Source organism: Hyla sarda, chromosome 8 (assembly GCF_029499605.1).
Source record: "Hyla sarda isolate aHylSar1 chromosome 8, aHylSar1.hap1, whole genome shotgun sequence".
In the NCBI taxonomy this organism is placed as follows: Eukaryota; Metazoa; Chordata; class Amphibia; order Anura; family Hylidae; genus Hyla; species Hyla sarda.
Genome location: NC_079196.1, coordinates 51338368 through 51353313, shown reverse-complemented (window position 1 = coordinate 51353313; position 14946 = coordinate 51338368). Strand labels below are relative to the sequence as shown.

Below are 14946 nucleotides of genomic sequence, written 5' to 3'. Positions count from 1 at the left end.
TTGCCGCTATCACACATGTATGGCACCTGTGCACTTTATTAGTTTTTTAAACTAGATTTATGCACTTTTTTTACTATTGGGTCATATTCTGCCTTTGTATTATCGATCATCTCTTGTTAGCTTGCACTTTTCTAATGTGTTTAAGCATGTAGCAGACGTATTAGTAATAGACATGCAGATCATACATTATAACAGGACTTTCACCCCAGTATCCACATAAATGTATAACTTTATTACTCTGTCATTGTGTGATTTTTATGTAATGTTTTTAATATAAATTTTTTGCTGATTAAAATAAAATTCTTTAACCATTTTATGTATTATTGTTCATGGGGGTTATTTGTTTTTGTGCCTAGTGCGCTTATAGGTGTATATATTGTGGTTCTTTTTTTAACCCCCTTTAACTAGTTTGCATTGAGCCTACATTAAGGAAGGATTTTATTGTTTCAATTGTGAGTCCAGTTGCAATATACTTTTTTATTTAGGGTACAGTATCATATCAAAAAGCAGGGGAGGGGAGACACCGACACCGGCACGATTTGTACTTCCTTGACTGACGTTGGCACTGGTGAAATACACCTGGTGAGGACATTAGTGGACGAATATCTCCAACATAGTAAAAGAGTTAAAAACATTAAAAAGAAACAAAACTGGAACACTATATTGCAGTAAGCGAGAGTATCACATAAACATACTAAAATCCAACTTGCTGTTAAGACCCAGACTACCTTGTGCGCCAGTGCGCATTATCCATCAAGCCTCAGCCTGGAACAACACCTTCCCATATTCACTCCATCTCTCTCACCTTTTCTCTTTGCCAAAGTCTTTGGGGGAGATTTATCAAAACCAGTTCATAGGAAAAATTGCCCATAGCAAACAGTCAGATTTCTTTTTTCATTTTTAACGAGGCCTCTGCAAAAGGAAAGAAGCAATCTGATTGGTTGCTTTTCCTCTGAACAGGTTTTGATAAATCTCCCCCTTTGTCTTTAGATTTACCCCATGCGCTTCCAGCATTTGAGGGAATAGATGTGTTCCTGTAATCGTGCATGCGTCTGCCATATAGTGCTCCCTATAAACCACCAATTTGGTTCTGCAGCAAACAAAGTCTTTAAAGGGGTACTCCGGTGCTTAGACATCTTATCCCCAATCCAAAGGATAGGGGATAAGATGCCTGATCACGGGAGTCCCGCCGCTGGGAACCCCCGTGATCTTGTACGCGGCACCCCGTTTGTAATCAGTCCCCGGAGCGTTCGTCACACGGGGGCGGAGGCGTGACGTCACACGCCGTCGGCCCTGTGGTCGCCGATAATCAGACCCGGAGCGAACACGCTCCTTTGGATAGGGGATAAGATGTCTAAGCACCGGAGAACCCCTTTAAGCTGCACCGAGACACTTTCACCCTATTTCTGTCACACAAAAGGTGGGGGACACCATGTACAACTTCCAAAACCCAAAACGTGCGGGCATGGGCGGTCAGGAGGCTGCTGCGGGCGGTCAACCTCAATATAACTCGAAATGAGACAGTGACTGAGTGTCTCACACTCCCAGTGCCCATCCCAGTACTGTATCCTCCCCTTGCTGCTGCAGCCTCCACGCCATTTTGTGGAGCCCGTTGAGCTTAGCCTGCCCTGGAGGATTGTGTTCTGTACTGTACACTCCATCTTATCCTGCCAGCCCAGTAGGTCAGAGAGCTGCCACCAATGTTCACACACAGAGACTCAGAGTGCACTGTGCACGTGCTGCTGCCCCAGCTGGGTATGTAAGTGACTGCATCTCAGTGATCAGCCAGGGCCTCTGCACTGCTATGCACATGGGGGTAAGTGCACTGCAGAGCATTGCACCCCAGTGTCTTCTAAAGACCCTAGGGTGCAATGCTCTGCAGTCTGCACATACCCCCCCACCTGTATAGGAATGTACATACACACACACTGCTATACACGTGGGGGTGGGTATGTGCAGAGCATTGCACCCTAGGGTACTACAGACTAAGATGCAATACTCTGCACATACCCCCACATGTATAGAAATGTACATACACGCACACACACACTGCTATACACATGGGGGAATGTGCAGACTGCAGAACATTGCACCCTAGGGTCGTCTACAGACCCTAGAGTGCAATGCTCTGCAGTCTGCTCATACCCTATGGGAGCTATAACAAAAAGTGTAAAAAAATTAACCACTTCCCTTTAACCTCTTCCCTAATAAAAACTTGAATCCCCCCATCCTTTCCCATTTTTTTAATAAAATTATGGAAAAGAGATAAATGAACGTATGTGGTATCACTGCATGCGTAAATGTCTGAACTATTAAAAAATGATGTAAATTAAATTGCACAGTCAATGGCGTACACATATAAAAAATACTTAAGTCCAAAATTGCGCATTTTTTTAAGTCATTTTTATATGCCATAAAAAATTATAAAAAGCGATCAAAAAGTCCCCTCAAAACAAAAATGGTACCAATAAACACCATACAGACCATGGCACGAAAAATTAGCCCTCATACATCTCCCTATACAGAAAAAATGTAAAAAGTTATAGGGGTCAGAAGAGGACCATTTTAATCATACTAATTTTGGTGCATGTAGTTAAAAAAAATTTAAGGTAGTAAAATAAAATAAAACCTATATAAATTGGGTATCCTTGCAACCGTCTGGATCTACAGAATACAGATATGGTGTCATTTTTACCAAAAAGTGCACTGCGCAGAAATGGAATTCCCCACAATTTACAAAATGGCAAACACCCTACGGGAGCGGGCGGGATTGGTCAAAAAAAAAATCATCGGGAGCGGGATTGAAAAACCAGTCCTGTGCTGTCCCCACATCGGGTAACTAATCATATGTGACCCACAAATGCTGTTCTGCCCCCCCCCCCCATTAAGTATACTCACGTGTCACCCACAAGCATAATAAAATGTTGCAAAATAAACTTTAACACACCTTCTTACATGACAGTGGGCTCAGCCTATCACCGGCCGAGGCCAAACATCGCTGCGTCCGGTGATAGGCTGACAGCTGTCCGACTTTCCTGTCCCTAGGAAGAGTGTGATCCCGACGTAGGAAGGTGCATTAAAGTTTATTTTGTTTATCTTTTGCAGCCCGGGCATAGGGATACACTGTACATGGTTTTTCTAGGTAGAAATTCTCTATCCTGTTTGGATGCCCTTTGTTAGGCTTTTTCCAAAACAGTTTAAGGATAGCCCCTACTTTCAATACGTTCCTGGGACCTGCATTCAAACCCCTCCTGGGAACTATGTATTCCCTTGATGCCCGTACAGAATAGCTGTGTATACACACACATATTTTTCTTCCATTGTCAATTGCTCTTATGTATGTTAACCCCTTAAGGACCCAGCCATTATACACCTTAGGACCCGGCCATTTTACACCTTAGGACCCGGCCATTTTTTGCACATCTGACCACTTTCACTTTAAACATTAATAACTCTGGAATGCTTTTAATTATCATTCTGATTCCGAGATAGTTTTTTCGTGACATATTCTACTTTAACTTAGTGGTAAAAATTTTTGGTAACTTGCATCCTTTCTTGGTGAAAAATCCCAAAATTTGATGAAAAATTTTAGTGTAAAATTTTACACTAACATGCTGGTATAGACCCCAATTTCACCTTTTCATAAGGGGTGAAAGGAGAAAAAGCCCCCCAAAATTTGTAAGGCAATTTCTCCCGAGTACGGCGATACCCCATATGTGACCCTAAACTGTTGCCTTGAAATACGACAGGGCTCCAAAGTGAGAGCGCCATGCGCATTTGAGGCCTGAATTAGGGATTTGCATTGGGGTGGACATAGGGGTATTCTACGCCAGTGATTCCCAAACAGGGTGCCTCCAGCTGTTGAAAAACTCCCAGCATGCTTGGACAGTCAACGGCTGTCCGGAAATACTGGGAGTTGTTGTTTTGCAACAGCTGGAGGCTCCATTTTGGAAACAGTGGCGTACCAGACGTTTTTCATTTTTATTGGGGAGGGGAGGGGGGCTGTGTAGGGGTATGTGTATATGTAGTGTTTTTTACTTTTTATTTTATTTTGTGTTAGTGTAGTGTAGTGTTTTTAGGGTACAGTCACACGGGCAGGGGGGGTTACAGCGATTTTCCCGCTGCGAGTTTGAGCTGCCGCGCAAAATTTGCTGCATCGCAAACTTGCAGCCTGATACTCACTGTAAGCCCCCTGCCCATGTGAATGTACCCTGTACATTCACAAGGGGGGGACCTCCAGCTGTTGCAAAACTACAACTCCCAGCATGCACAGTCGATCAGTGCATGCTGGTAGTTATAGTTTTGCAACAGCTGGAGGCACACGGGTTGGGAAACACTGAGTTAGGAAACAGACAATGTTTCCCAACCAGTGTGCCTCCTGTTGTTGCAAAACCACAACTCCCAAACATTCTCAGGCATGCTGGGAGTAGTAGTTCGGCAACATCTTTAGAGCCAGATGTTGCTGAACTACAACTCCCAGCATGCTTGGAGTTGTAGTTTGCAACATCTGGAGGACTACAGTTTTCAGACCACTAATACAGTGGTTCCCAATCTGTGCCCTTCCAGATGTTGCAAAACTACAACTCCCAGTATGCCAAAACTGTCCAGGCATGCTGGGAGTTGTAGTTCTGCAACATCTGAAGGGCCAGATGTTACAGAACTACAACTCCCAGCATGCCTGGACAGTAAGGGCATGCTGAGAATGTGTAGTTTTGCAACATCTGGAAAGGCACAGTGGTCTCCAAACTGTGGACCTCCAGATGTTGCAAAACTGCAACTCCCAGCATGCCCAGATGCCAAGGGCTGTCTGGGCATGCTGGGAGTTGTAGTATATAGGGTCCCAATACAGCAATGCATGTCGCTTTACGGCGACGTGCATTGCTGTAAAGGGCCCGGCCGCGGCTGAAGATCTACTCCCTGCGATTGGTCGGTTAACTAACTGACAGATCGCAGGGAATAGGAGGAGTTGGCAGGTTTGCCACCTCGCTCCTATACGTTAGCATGGTCCTGGCTGTCTGTGACAGCCGGGATCATGCGAAATTACCGGGCGGTCGGGTCCCAGAGACCCGATCAGCCCGGTATCGCCGCAGATCGCAAGGGCGATTTCCCTTGCGATTTGCGGCGATCACCGACATGGGGGGCCTACATGGCTTCCCTCGGCGTTTGCTCTGGATCCCTGCTGAAGGATTTCAGCAGTTATCTGCTTCCGATCTCCACCGGGTGAGCGGCGGAGACCAGGAAAAGACATGACGTATGCATACGTCATGGGTCCTGAAGAGGTTAAAGGGGTATTCCAGGGGGAAATTTTTTATTTTTTTTAGATCAACTGGCTCCAGAATGTTAAACATATTTGTAAATAACTTCTATTAAGAAATCTTAATCCTTCCAATAATTATCAGCTGCTGAAGTTGAGTTGTTCTTTTCTGTCTTGCAACATTGCTCTGCTGACATCTCTGCTTGTCTTGGGAACTGCACAGAGTAGAAGAGGTTTGCTATGGGGATTTGCTTCTACTCTGGACAGTTCCCGAGACAGGTGTCATCAGAGAGAACTTAGACAGAAAATAACAACTCAACTTCAGCAGCTCATAAGTACTGAAAGGATTAAGATTTTTTTATACAAGTAATTTACAAATTTGTTTAACTTTCTGGAGCCAGTTGATATATAAAAAAACTGGTTTTCCATGACCACATTATAAAAGCAACAACCTGATCATCAGTGATTCTACTGAACTGAATTAAAGGGGTATTCCAGGCCCAAACTTTTTTTTATATATCAACTGGCTCCGGAAAGTTAAACAGATTTGTAAATTACTTCTATTAAAAAATCTTAATCCTTCCAATGGTTATTAGCTTCTGAAGTTGAGTTATTGTTTTCTGTCTAACTGCTCTCTGATGACTCACGTCCCGGGAGCTGTGCAGTTCCTATGGGGATATTCTCCCATCAGGCACATCTCCCGGGACGTGACATCATCATTGAGCAGTTAGACAGAAAACTTCAGAAGCTAATAACTATTGGAAGGATTAAGATTTTTTTAATAGAAGTAATTTGCAAATCTGTTTAACTTTCCGGAGCCAGTTGATATATATATATATATATATATATATATATATATATATATATATATATATATATATGTGTGTATGTGTATATGTTTTGCCTGGAATACCCCTTTAAGATCAGCAAAATTAGGTTTACTAAAATCATTGTGGGATGTTGTGCAGTAATAATGAAGCTGGTGTGATCATAATATAGCAGTGTTAACCAGATTTTACTGTATTTATACTAGAGTAATACTTCTATACTGAGGCAGGAAGGTATTGATACTGATATGGAGGAAGCCATGCACAGCTGGGAGAAAACATTTATAAAGATAATGGGGGGATTTATCAAAACCTGTCCAGAGGAAAGAGCTTCTTTCATTTTTAAGAAGGCCTCTGCAAAATTAAAGAAGCGATCTGATTGGTTGCTATGGGTAACTGGGCAACTTTTCCTCTGGAAAAGTTTTGATAAATCTCCCCCATCATTGTTAACCCCTTAAGGACCCGGGGTTTTTCCGTTTTTGCACTTTCTTTTTTTCCTCCTTACCTTTTAAAAATCATAACCCTTTCAATTCTGCACCTAAAAATCCATATGAAGGCTTATTTTTTTGCGCAACCAATTCTACTTTGCAGTGACATCAGTCATTTACCCAAAAATCTACGGCGAAACGGAAAAAAAATCATTGTGCGACAAAATGGAAGAAAAAAACCAATTTTGTAACTTTTGGGGGCTTCTGTTTCTACGCAGTGCATATTTCGGTAAAAATGACACCTTATCATGATTCTGTAGGTCCATACGGTTAAAATGATACCCTACTTATATAGGTTTGATTTTGTCGCACTTCTGTAAAAAATCATAACTACATGCAGGAAAATGTATACGTTTAAAATTGTCATCTTCTGACCCCTATAACTTTTTTATTTTTTCACATATGGGGCGGTATGAGGGCTCAGTTTTTGCGCGAAGTTTTTCGAGGTACCATTTTTGTATTGATCGGACTTTTTGACCAAAAATACGTTATTTTGGACTTTGGAATTTTTTTGTGCGTACGCCATTGACCGTGCGGTTTAATTAATTATATATTTTTATAGTTCATTTACGCACGCGGCGATACCACGTATATTTACATGCTATTTTTTTTTTTTTTTTTTATGGGAAAAGGGGGGTGATTTGAACTTTAATTAAGGAAAGGGTTAAATCACATTTATTTATTTATTTTTTTATTTTTTTTTTTTTGCAGTGTTATAGCTCCCATAGGGACCTATAACACTGCACACCCTGATTGCCAGCACTGTTCACTGTAAAGCCATAGCTTTGCTATGATCAGCGTTATCGGCGGTCGATTGCTCAAGCCTGAATCTCAGGCTTGGAGCAATCAGTCGCCGAGGGGACACGCCGGAGGCAGGTAAGAGGACCCCCGCTCGTGTCCCAGCTGATCGGGACACCGCATTTTCACTGCGGTAGTCCCAATCAGCCCCGCTGAGCAGCCGGGCAGCTTTCACTTTCGGTTTAGACTAAAGGGTTAATAGCGCGCGGCATCGCGATCACTGCCACGCGCTATTAGCCCCGGGTCCCAGCATCAGATACATGCCGGGACCGACCCGATATGACACGGGAGCCGGCCAAGGACGTAAATATACGTCCTTGGTCGTTAAGGGGTTAAAATTGAGTTTTATTTAGCTGTTTATTTAAACTGTATTTGATATACTTTTAATAGAGGAAGAAGAAAGAAAAAGAAGAGAAGGAAGAAAAATTGAAAGGATTCCAGGCTCAATATGAGATAAGAGAAGCCGATAACTTCTTTATTGCTCAGCAAAAGGAGAAAATGAAGAGAGCAGAGGAGGAATGTAAGAATGTACAAACACTTCAGATCCAGCAGATGGTAAGAATAGCACCCAGAAAACTTAGCTTAAAATGAATGGGGAGGGGGGTGTTCTTGGTCAAGTGGCCATATTACACAGATGTACTGAATGAAACAAAAAAAAAATTTGAACTTTACGGTTCAGTACAGTGTTTCCAGGCAGGGTGCCTCCAGCTGTGGCAAAACTACAACTCCCAGCATGCCCAGACAGCCGGAGGCTGGGAGTTATAGTTTTGCCACAGCTGGAGGCACCTTGCTTGGGGAACACTGGTTCAGTAGAACAGCAGGAAAAGGCAATGTTAAAGGGGTACTCCGGTGGAAAACCCTTTTATTTTTTTCTTATTTATTTTTTTTTCATCAACTGGGCCAGAAAGTTAAACAGATTTGAAAATTACTTCTATTAAAAAATCTTAATCCTCCAGTACTTATTAGCTGCTGAATACTACAGAGAAAATGATTTTCTTTTTGGAACACAGTGCTTTCTGCTGACATCATGAGCACAGTGCTCTCTGCCCATTCTATCTCTGTCCATTTTAGGAACTGTACAGAGCAGCATATGTTTTCTATGGGAATTTTCTCCTACTCTGGACAGTTCCTAAAATGGACAGAGGTGTCAGCAGAGAGCACTGTAGTCGTGATGTCAGCAGAGAGCTCTGTGTTCCAAAAAGAAAACCATTTCCTCTGTAGTATTCAGCAGCTAATAAGTACTGGAATGATTAAGATTTTTTAATAGAAGTAATTTACAAATCTGTTTAACTTTCTGGCACCAGTTGATTTAAAAAAATAAAAGTTTTCCGCCGGAGTACCCAATTATGCAAAACTTAGTTCCAATAATTAGAGTTGAGTGAACTTATAGTAAATTGGCTCGTAGCGAACCTCGCAGCTCGGCTGTTGATTACTTTAGTCTGCGTAAATTAGTTCAGCTTTCCAAGGACTCTGGTTGCCTGGAAAAGTCCGGGATGACAGTCTTAGGTCTCATAGGTCTGTATCCGCCTTTTCCAGGCAACTGAACTAATTTATGCACACTAAAGTAATCAACAACCGAGCTGTGAGGTTCGCTACGAGCCATTTTACTGTAAGTTCGCTCAACTCTACCAATAATTGTGCTTCTTTGATTCTTAAAGTGGTACTCTGGTGCTTAAACATGTTATCCCCTATCCAAAGGATAGGGGATAAGATGCCTGATCGCGGGAGTCCCACAGCTGGGGGCCCCCGGGATCATGCACGCGGCACCCCGTTTGTAATCAGACCCGGAGCGTGTTCGCTCCGGGTCTGATTATGGTCGACCGCAGGGCCGGCGGCGTGTGACATCACGCCTCCGCCCACATGTGATGTCACGCTCTGCCCCTCAATGCAAGCCTACGGGAGGGGGATTGATAGCTATCACGCCCCCTCCCATAGGCTTGCATTGAGGGGCGGAGCGTGACGTCACACGGGGGCGGAGGCGTGACGTCACACGCCGCCGACCCTGCGGTCGCCGGTAATCAGTCCCGGAGCGAACGCGCTCCGGGGACTGATTACAAACGGGGTGCCACGTGCATGATCACGGGGGTCCCCAGCGGCGGGACTCCCGCTATCAGGCATCTTATCCCCTATCCTTTGGATAGGGGATTAGATGTCTAAGCACCGGAGAACCCCTTTAATTCTACCGTCTATCCTGCTTATTTTTATAGGCGCAGAAGAAGACTATGACACAAGCAGAAAGAGAAGCAGAGTTAGAGTATGTCAAGCAGAATGAAGCCCTGATAAGTAAGGAAGAAGAAATATTTCAGGAGTATGCCAAACAGGTGATTGATTCCGTGACCAAAGCTGACCGAAACCCACTGCTGCTGAAGAAGGCAGCACAGAAGGGCACTGGGGGAGGACGTGGTCCTGTGTACTCAGACAGGGGAGGCATTCAACCTAGTTATCAAGTGCAGGACACCAGTGGAGTTCAGCTGCCGACGTATCAGAATGAGACCACCCAACAAATAAAGGAAATAAATGATTCTGGTAATGTACAACAAGGGAAGAGAAGACTCGGTTTTACATTTTGATTAGGGATGATTTCTCAGCATAAGTATTGTGGAGATTCTGTGACTTCACTTTATACAAATGTCTGTATCATTTAAATACAAGTCAATGAGATCTTCAATTGTGAAACTTGTTTTTTTCTAATTAATATAACAAGCCATCCCAAAGGTGGTCGTACCCATTAGTTAGAAGTACCGTATTTTTCGCCATTTAAGACGCACCCAATTTTAAAGGATGAAAATCTAGAAAAAAAAGATTCTGAACCAAATACAATGTAAAGTATAGGACAGTGATCGTCAACCTGCGGACCTCCAGATGTTGCAAAACTACAACTGCCAGCATGCCCGGACAGCCGTTGGCTGTCCGGGCATGCTGGGAGTTGTAGTTTTGCAACATCTGGAGGTCCGCAGGTTGAAGACCACTGTCCTATACTTTACATTGTATTTGGTTTAGAATCTTTTGACAATGAAAGAGAGCGCCGGCCATGCAGGGGAGCCCGGCAAGGAGCAGACACCGAGGAGGCAGGTAAGGATCCTCCCGGTGTCCGCGATTTCACCGCGGCAGTCCCAAACAGCCTGACTGAGCAACCAGGTTAGTGTCACTTTCGCTTCAGACACATTGATCACCGCATCTGAAGGGTTAATAGAGGGCATCACCACGATCGGTGATGTCCTGTATTAGCCGCGGGTCCCGGCCGTTGATGGCCGCAGGGACCGCCGCGATAGGACAGGGTTTTAATATGTATTTGCCATATAAGACGCACCAACTTTTCCTCCCCAGTTTTGGGGAAGAAAAAGTGCGTCTTATACGGCGAAAAATAGGAATAGGAACGATTATCAGAAATGATTGATTGTTCAGAGATTGCTTCTCAAACATTGCCATGCAGAATTTAGTCTGTATTAGCTAAAACAGGTATCCAGGCTGGTCATATATAATCATTGACACCGACAGAAGTAAGAATGATCTTTCTGGAAATGAGAATAGACTGATAACATTATTTCCGAAAGATCCTACCTTTGGCTGAAAATTTCACAAACAGCTATCTTCCTTCCAGATGTTAGGTCTGTCATTAGACATTTAAAACGATTGCCATTTGAACGTCTGTGGTGAAGTGGTTCCAAACCTGTTGCTTAACAGCTGCTATTACAACTCCCAGCATGCTTTGCCAGCCACATTCTTGGAGGTGTAGTTTCAACATAAACAACACAAGAGCAACAAATCTAGTCATACACAAAAAATTCTACACAGTAATTTAGTTTATAGTAAAATATACCAGGCAAAATTGATTGATGGCCTATCTGTAGAATAGGCCTTTAATAGGTGATCAGTGGGCTGCCGACACTTAAGTGAGCTACGGCGCCTGAAAGTAAATATAGTGTCCTGAGCTGGAACCCTTAGCTCAATATATTATGTAATTGCTGTACTAGGTTACTGGAGCTCAGATCCCATTGAAGCGAGCCACCAATTTTGCCTGGACTACAACTCCAGTTGTGCCAAAAAACTGACTTACAGGCCATTCACCAAGTTTATTATACACTTTAGACACTTTTGAAGTGTGTCTGGAAAAGGAGGAGTGGCTAAGTAATCATAAAACGTACCAGACTTATTGATGATTGGCACAACTAAATATTGGAGTAAAGTAAGACATCAAGAAGTGACATATAAAAAAAAAAGTGTTTAATATCAAGCTAGATTGACCAAATATGTCACTGTGATAAAGCTCATCTTCTGTCTGCCTCGTCTAGGTCCATGCTATCTAAATTTAAGTCAGTATTAAAGAAGCACTTTGGGAAATGTTGTTTATGCTTTGCTTATATAGTGCATCATAGGCTGTCAGAGAATAAATATAGAGGTTAAACGATTTTCTAATGCTGCCTTTATTTACCATGAAGGCTCTTGGGGATTATGGTAGGTGATGATGTCATCCTTCGGTTTACAGAAGTCAGCTGACCAAAGACAGACCACTTCTGTTACACATTAAGCACTGGCATTTTTTGGGTGGTCTGATCACTTGATAAGGCTACAGTGATGAAATGTATGGATGCAGCTACCATGACACTGTAAGAATAGTGGAATATAGTGCACTATATTGACAAAAGCCTCTCAAAACTGGAGCATTTCTTTAATAAATCTCCCTGCTGTCTTGTGTACAGTGCTGGATTTAAGTGGGAGATATATGATGAAAGGAATCTGTGGTAGAATCATTATGTCATCGAGTAAATCAGACAAGCACCAAGAGCTTTATTATTACTGATGTGAGTATCGGATAAGGTAGGTTTTAGATGTTGGAACTGGACTAAATATGACTTTTGGGTTTTGTCCCTAATAAAGAGAGTTAACATCATAGAAATTAGTACTAGTCTGTAAGTGTCCTGCCTATTCTCCAGATCAGGCATGAAGAGAAAAAGGTCTATGCTGGGCAGCACAGTTGTAAAGCAACCATATGATTCCCAGCAAGTGCCATGCATGAGTCTATATATTTTTGAAAAACAATGCAAGATAGAATAGGGAGGGCACACTAGACGGAATATTCACCTATGTAGGATCAGCGGTCAGTCTCAGCGGTCAATAAAAGTGGTGATGCTTGCAGGGTGCATATACTAGAGGTAAAGTATCAACAAGGTAATACAACAGAAACGTATGTGCACGCACCGCAGGGTACTTGTCACTGCATTCCGGGGTCCGGATGGCGGGTAGCTGGATCTCAGCGTAGAAGAAGCACGCACTCACGTGCGAAACTGCCGGCGTTGCCTCTGAGCGCTTTCAGCATGCGTCTACGCTGAGATCCAGCTACCCGACACCCGGACCCCGGAACGCAGTGACAAGTACACTGCAGTGAGTGCACATACTTTTCTGTTGTATTACTAGATTTTTGAGTCAAGTTAACAGTGTGGGTGGCTATGTTCACACATCCGGAATGTCTGCACGGAAAATATGGCGTGTGAACATGGCCTTACGGTGCCTTTGAATTTGTACTGCCCAGTATGGACTTGTGTCTCTACACACCCATTCTGAAGAACGGGGAGTAGATTAGGGTTACAGGTAGAATTTAATCACGTACATCAGTTGATTCCAGACCTGGAATACATCCTTTATCCTTTGGATAGAAAGGATAGGGGATAAGATGTTTTTCACCAAAGTACCCCCCTTTTCTTTTTTACATATTTTTATTGATTTTCAATTAACTGAATAACAGACATATAAACAGATCCCATAACCCCCCCCCCCCAACTCAAGAGAAGAAGGGGATTCCGCACAAAAGAACACCACACGAGGAAAACACCACAGACAAATCCATTCACACACACATAACCAGACATACCTTATGAGCTCCTCAGCCAGGTTAAGTCAGAGAGGCACCCCGTATCAGTAGAGACATCCAGCAACAACCATGGAACCCAAAATTTTTTGGACATTTCCTACTGACATAAAGAGCGTGATATAAGGGGACATATGTCACGATGCCGGCTGGCAGGTAGTGGATCCTCTGTGCCAGAGAGGGATTGGCGTGGACCGTGCTAGTGGATCGGTTCTAAGTCACTACTAGTTTTCACCAGAGCCCGCCGCAAAGCGGGATGGTCTTGCTGCGGCGGTAGTGACCAGGTCGTATCCACTAGCAACGGCTCAACCTCTCTGACTGCTGAAGATAGGCGCGGTACAAGGGAGTAGACGGAAGCAAGGTCGGACGTAGCAGAAGGTCGGGGCAGGCAGCAAGGATCGTAGTCGGGGGCAACGGCAGGAGGTCTGGAACACAGGCTAGGAACACACAAGGAAACGCTTTCACTGGCACAATGGCAACAAGATCCGGAGAGGGAGTGAAGGGGAAGTGAGGTATAAATAGGGAGTGCACAGGTGAACACACTAATTGGAACCACTGCGCCAATCAGCGGCGCAGTGGCCCTTTAAATCGCAGAGACCCGGCGCGCGCGCGCGCCCTAGGGAGCGGGGCCGCGCGCGCCGGGACAGGACAGACGGAGAGCGAGTCAGGTACGGGAGCCGGGATGCGCATCGCGAGCGGGCGCTACCCGCATCGCGAATCGCATCCCGGCTGGAGACGGTATCGCAGCGCACCGGGTCAGTGGAGCTGCCCGGAGCGCTGCGGTAGCGAGAGAGAAGCGAGCGCTCCGGGGAGGAGCGGGGACCCGGAGCGCTCGGCGTAACAGTACCCCCCCCCTTGGGTCTCCCCCTCTTCTTAGAGCCTGAGAACCTGAGGAGCAGACTTTTGTCTAGGATGTTGTCCTCAGGTTCCCAGGATCTCTCTTCAGGTCCACAGCCCTCCCAATCCACCAAAAAGAACCTTTTTCCTCTGACCGTCTTGGAGGCCAGTATCTCTTTCACTGAGAAGACGTCAGAAGAACCGGAGACAGGAGTGGGAGAAACTAATTTGGGAGAGAAACGGTTGATGATGAGTGGTTTAAGAAGAGAGACATGAAAGGCATTAGGAATACGGAGAGAAGGAGGAAGAAGAAGTTTGTAAGAGACAGGATTAATTTGGCACAAGACTTTGAAAGGACCAAGATAGCGTGGACCCAGTTTGTAACTGGGGACACGAAAGCGGACATATTTAGCGGAGAGCCATACCTTGTCTCCGGGAGCAAAAATGGGGGGAGCTCTTCTTTTCTTATCGGCAAACTTTTTCATGCGAGATGAAGCCTGTAAAAGAGAATCTTGGGTCTCTTTCCATATGGTGGAAAGATCACGAGTCACTTCATCTACAGCGGGCAAACCAGAGGGCAAGGGAGTAGGGAGGGGGGGAAGAGGGTGACGGCCGTACACCACGAAAAATGGGGATTTGGAGGAAGATTCAGAGACTCTAAAGTTATACGAGAATTCGGCCCATGGTAGAAGATCTGCCCAATCATCCTGGCGGGAGGAAACAAAATGTCGTAAATAATCACCCAAGACCTGGTTAATTCTTTCTACTTGTCCATTGGATTGAGGATGATATGCAGAAGAAAAGTTTAATTTAATCTTGAGTTGTTTACAGAGAGCCCTCCAGAATTTTGACACGAATTGGACGCCTCTATCCGAG

General features: G+C 44.3%; 1 protein-coding gene across 1 annotated transcript in view; it reads left to right on the top strand.

The window, feature by feature from the left end:
* The window catches only part of CFAP210 (cilia and flagella associated protein 210), a 31232-nt gene extending 21181 nt beyond the window's left edge, over window positions 1–10051 (top strand). Inside the window, exons 8-9 of the mRNA XM_056535610.1 lie at window positions 7758–7922; window positions 9575–10051. Coding sequence (XP_056391585.1) covers window positions 7758–7922; window positions 9575–9937 — 528 coding nt within the window. The 3' untranslated portion in view covers window positions 9938–10051. The remainder of the gene's footprint in view (window positions 1–7757; window positions 7923–9574) is intronic.
* The last annotated feature ends 4895 nt before the right edge of the window (window positions 10052–14946 follow it).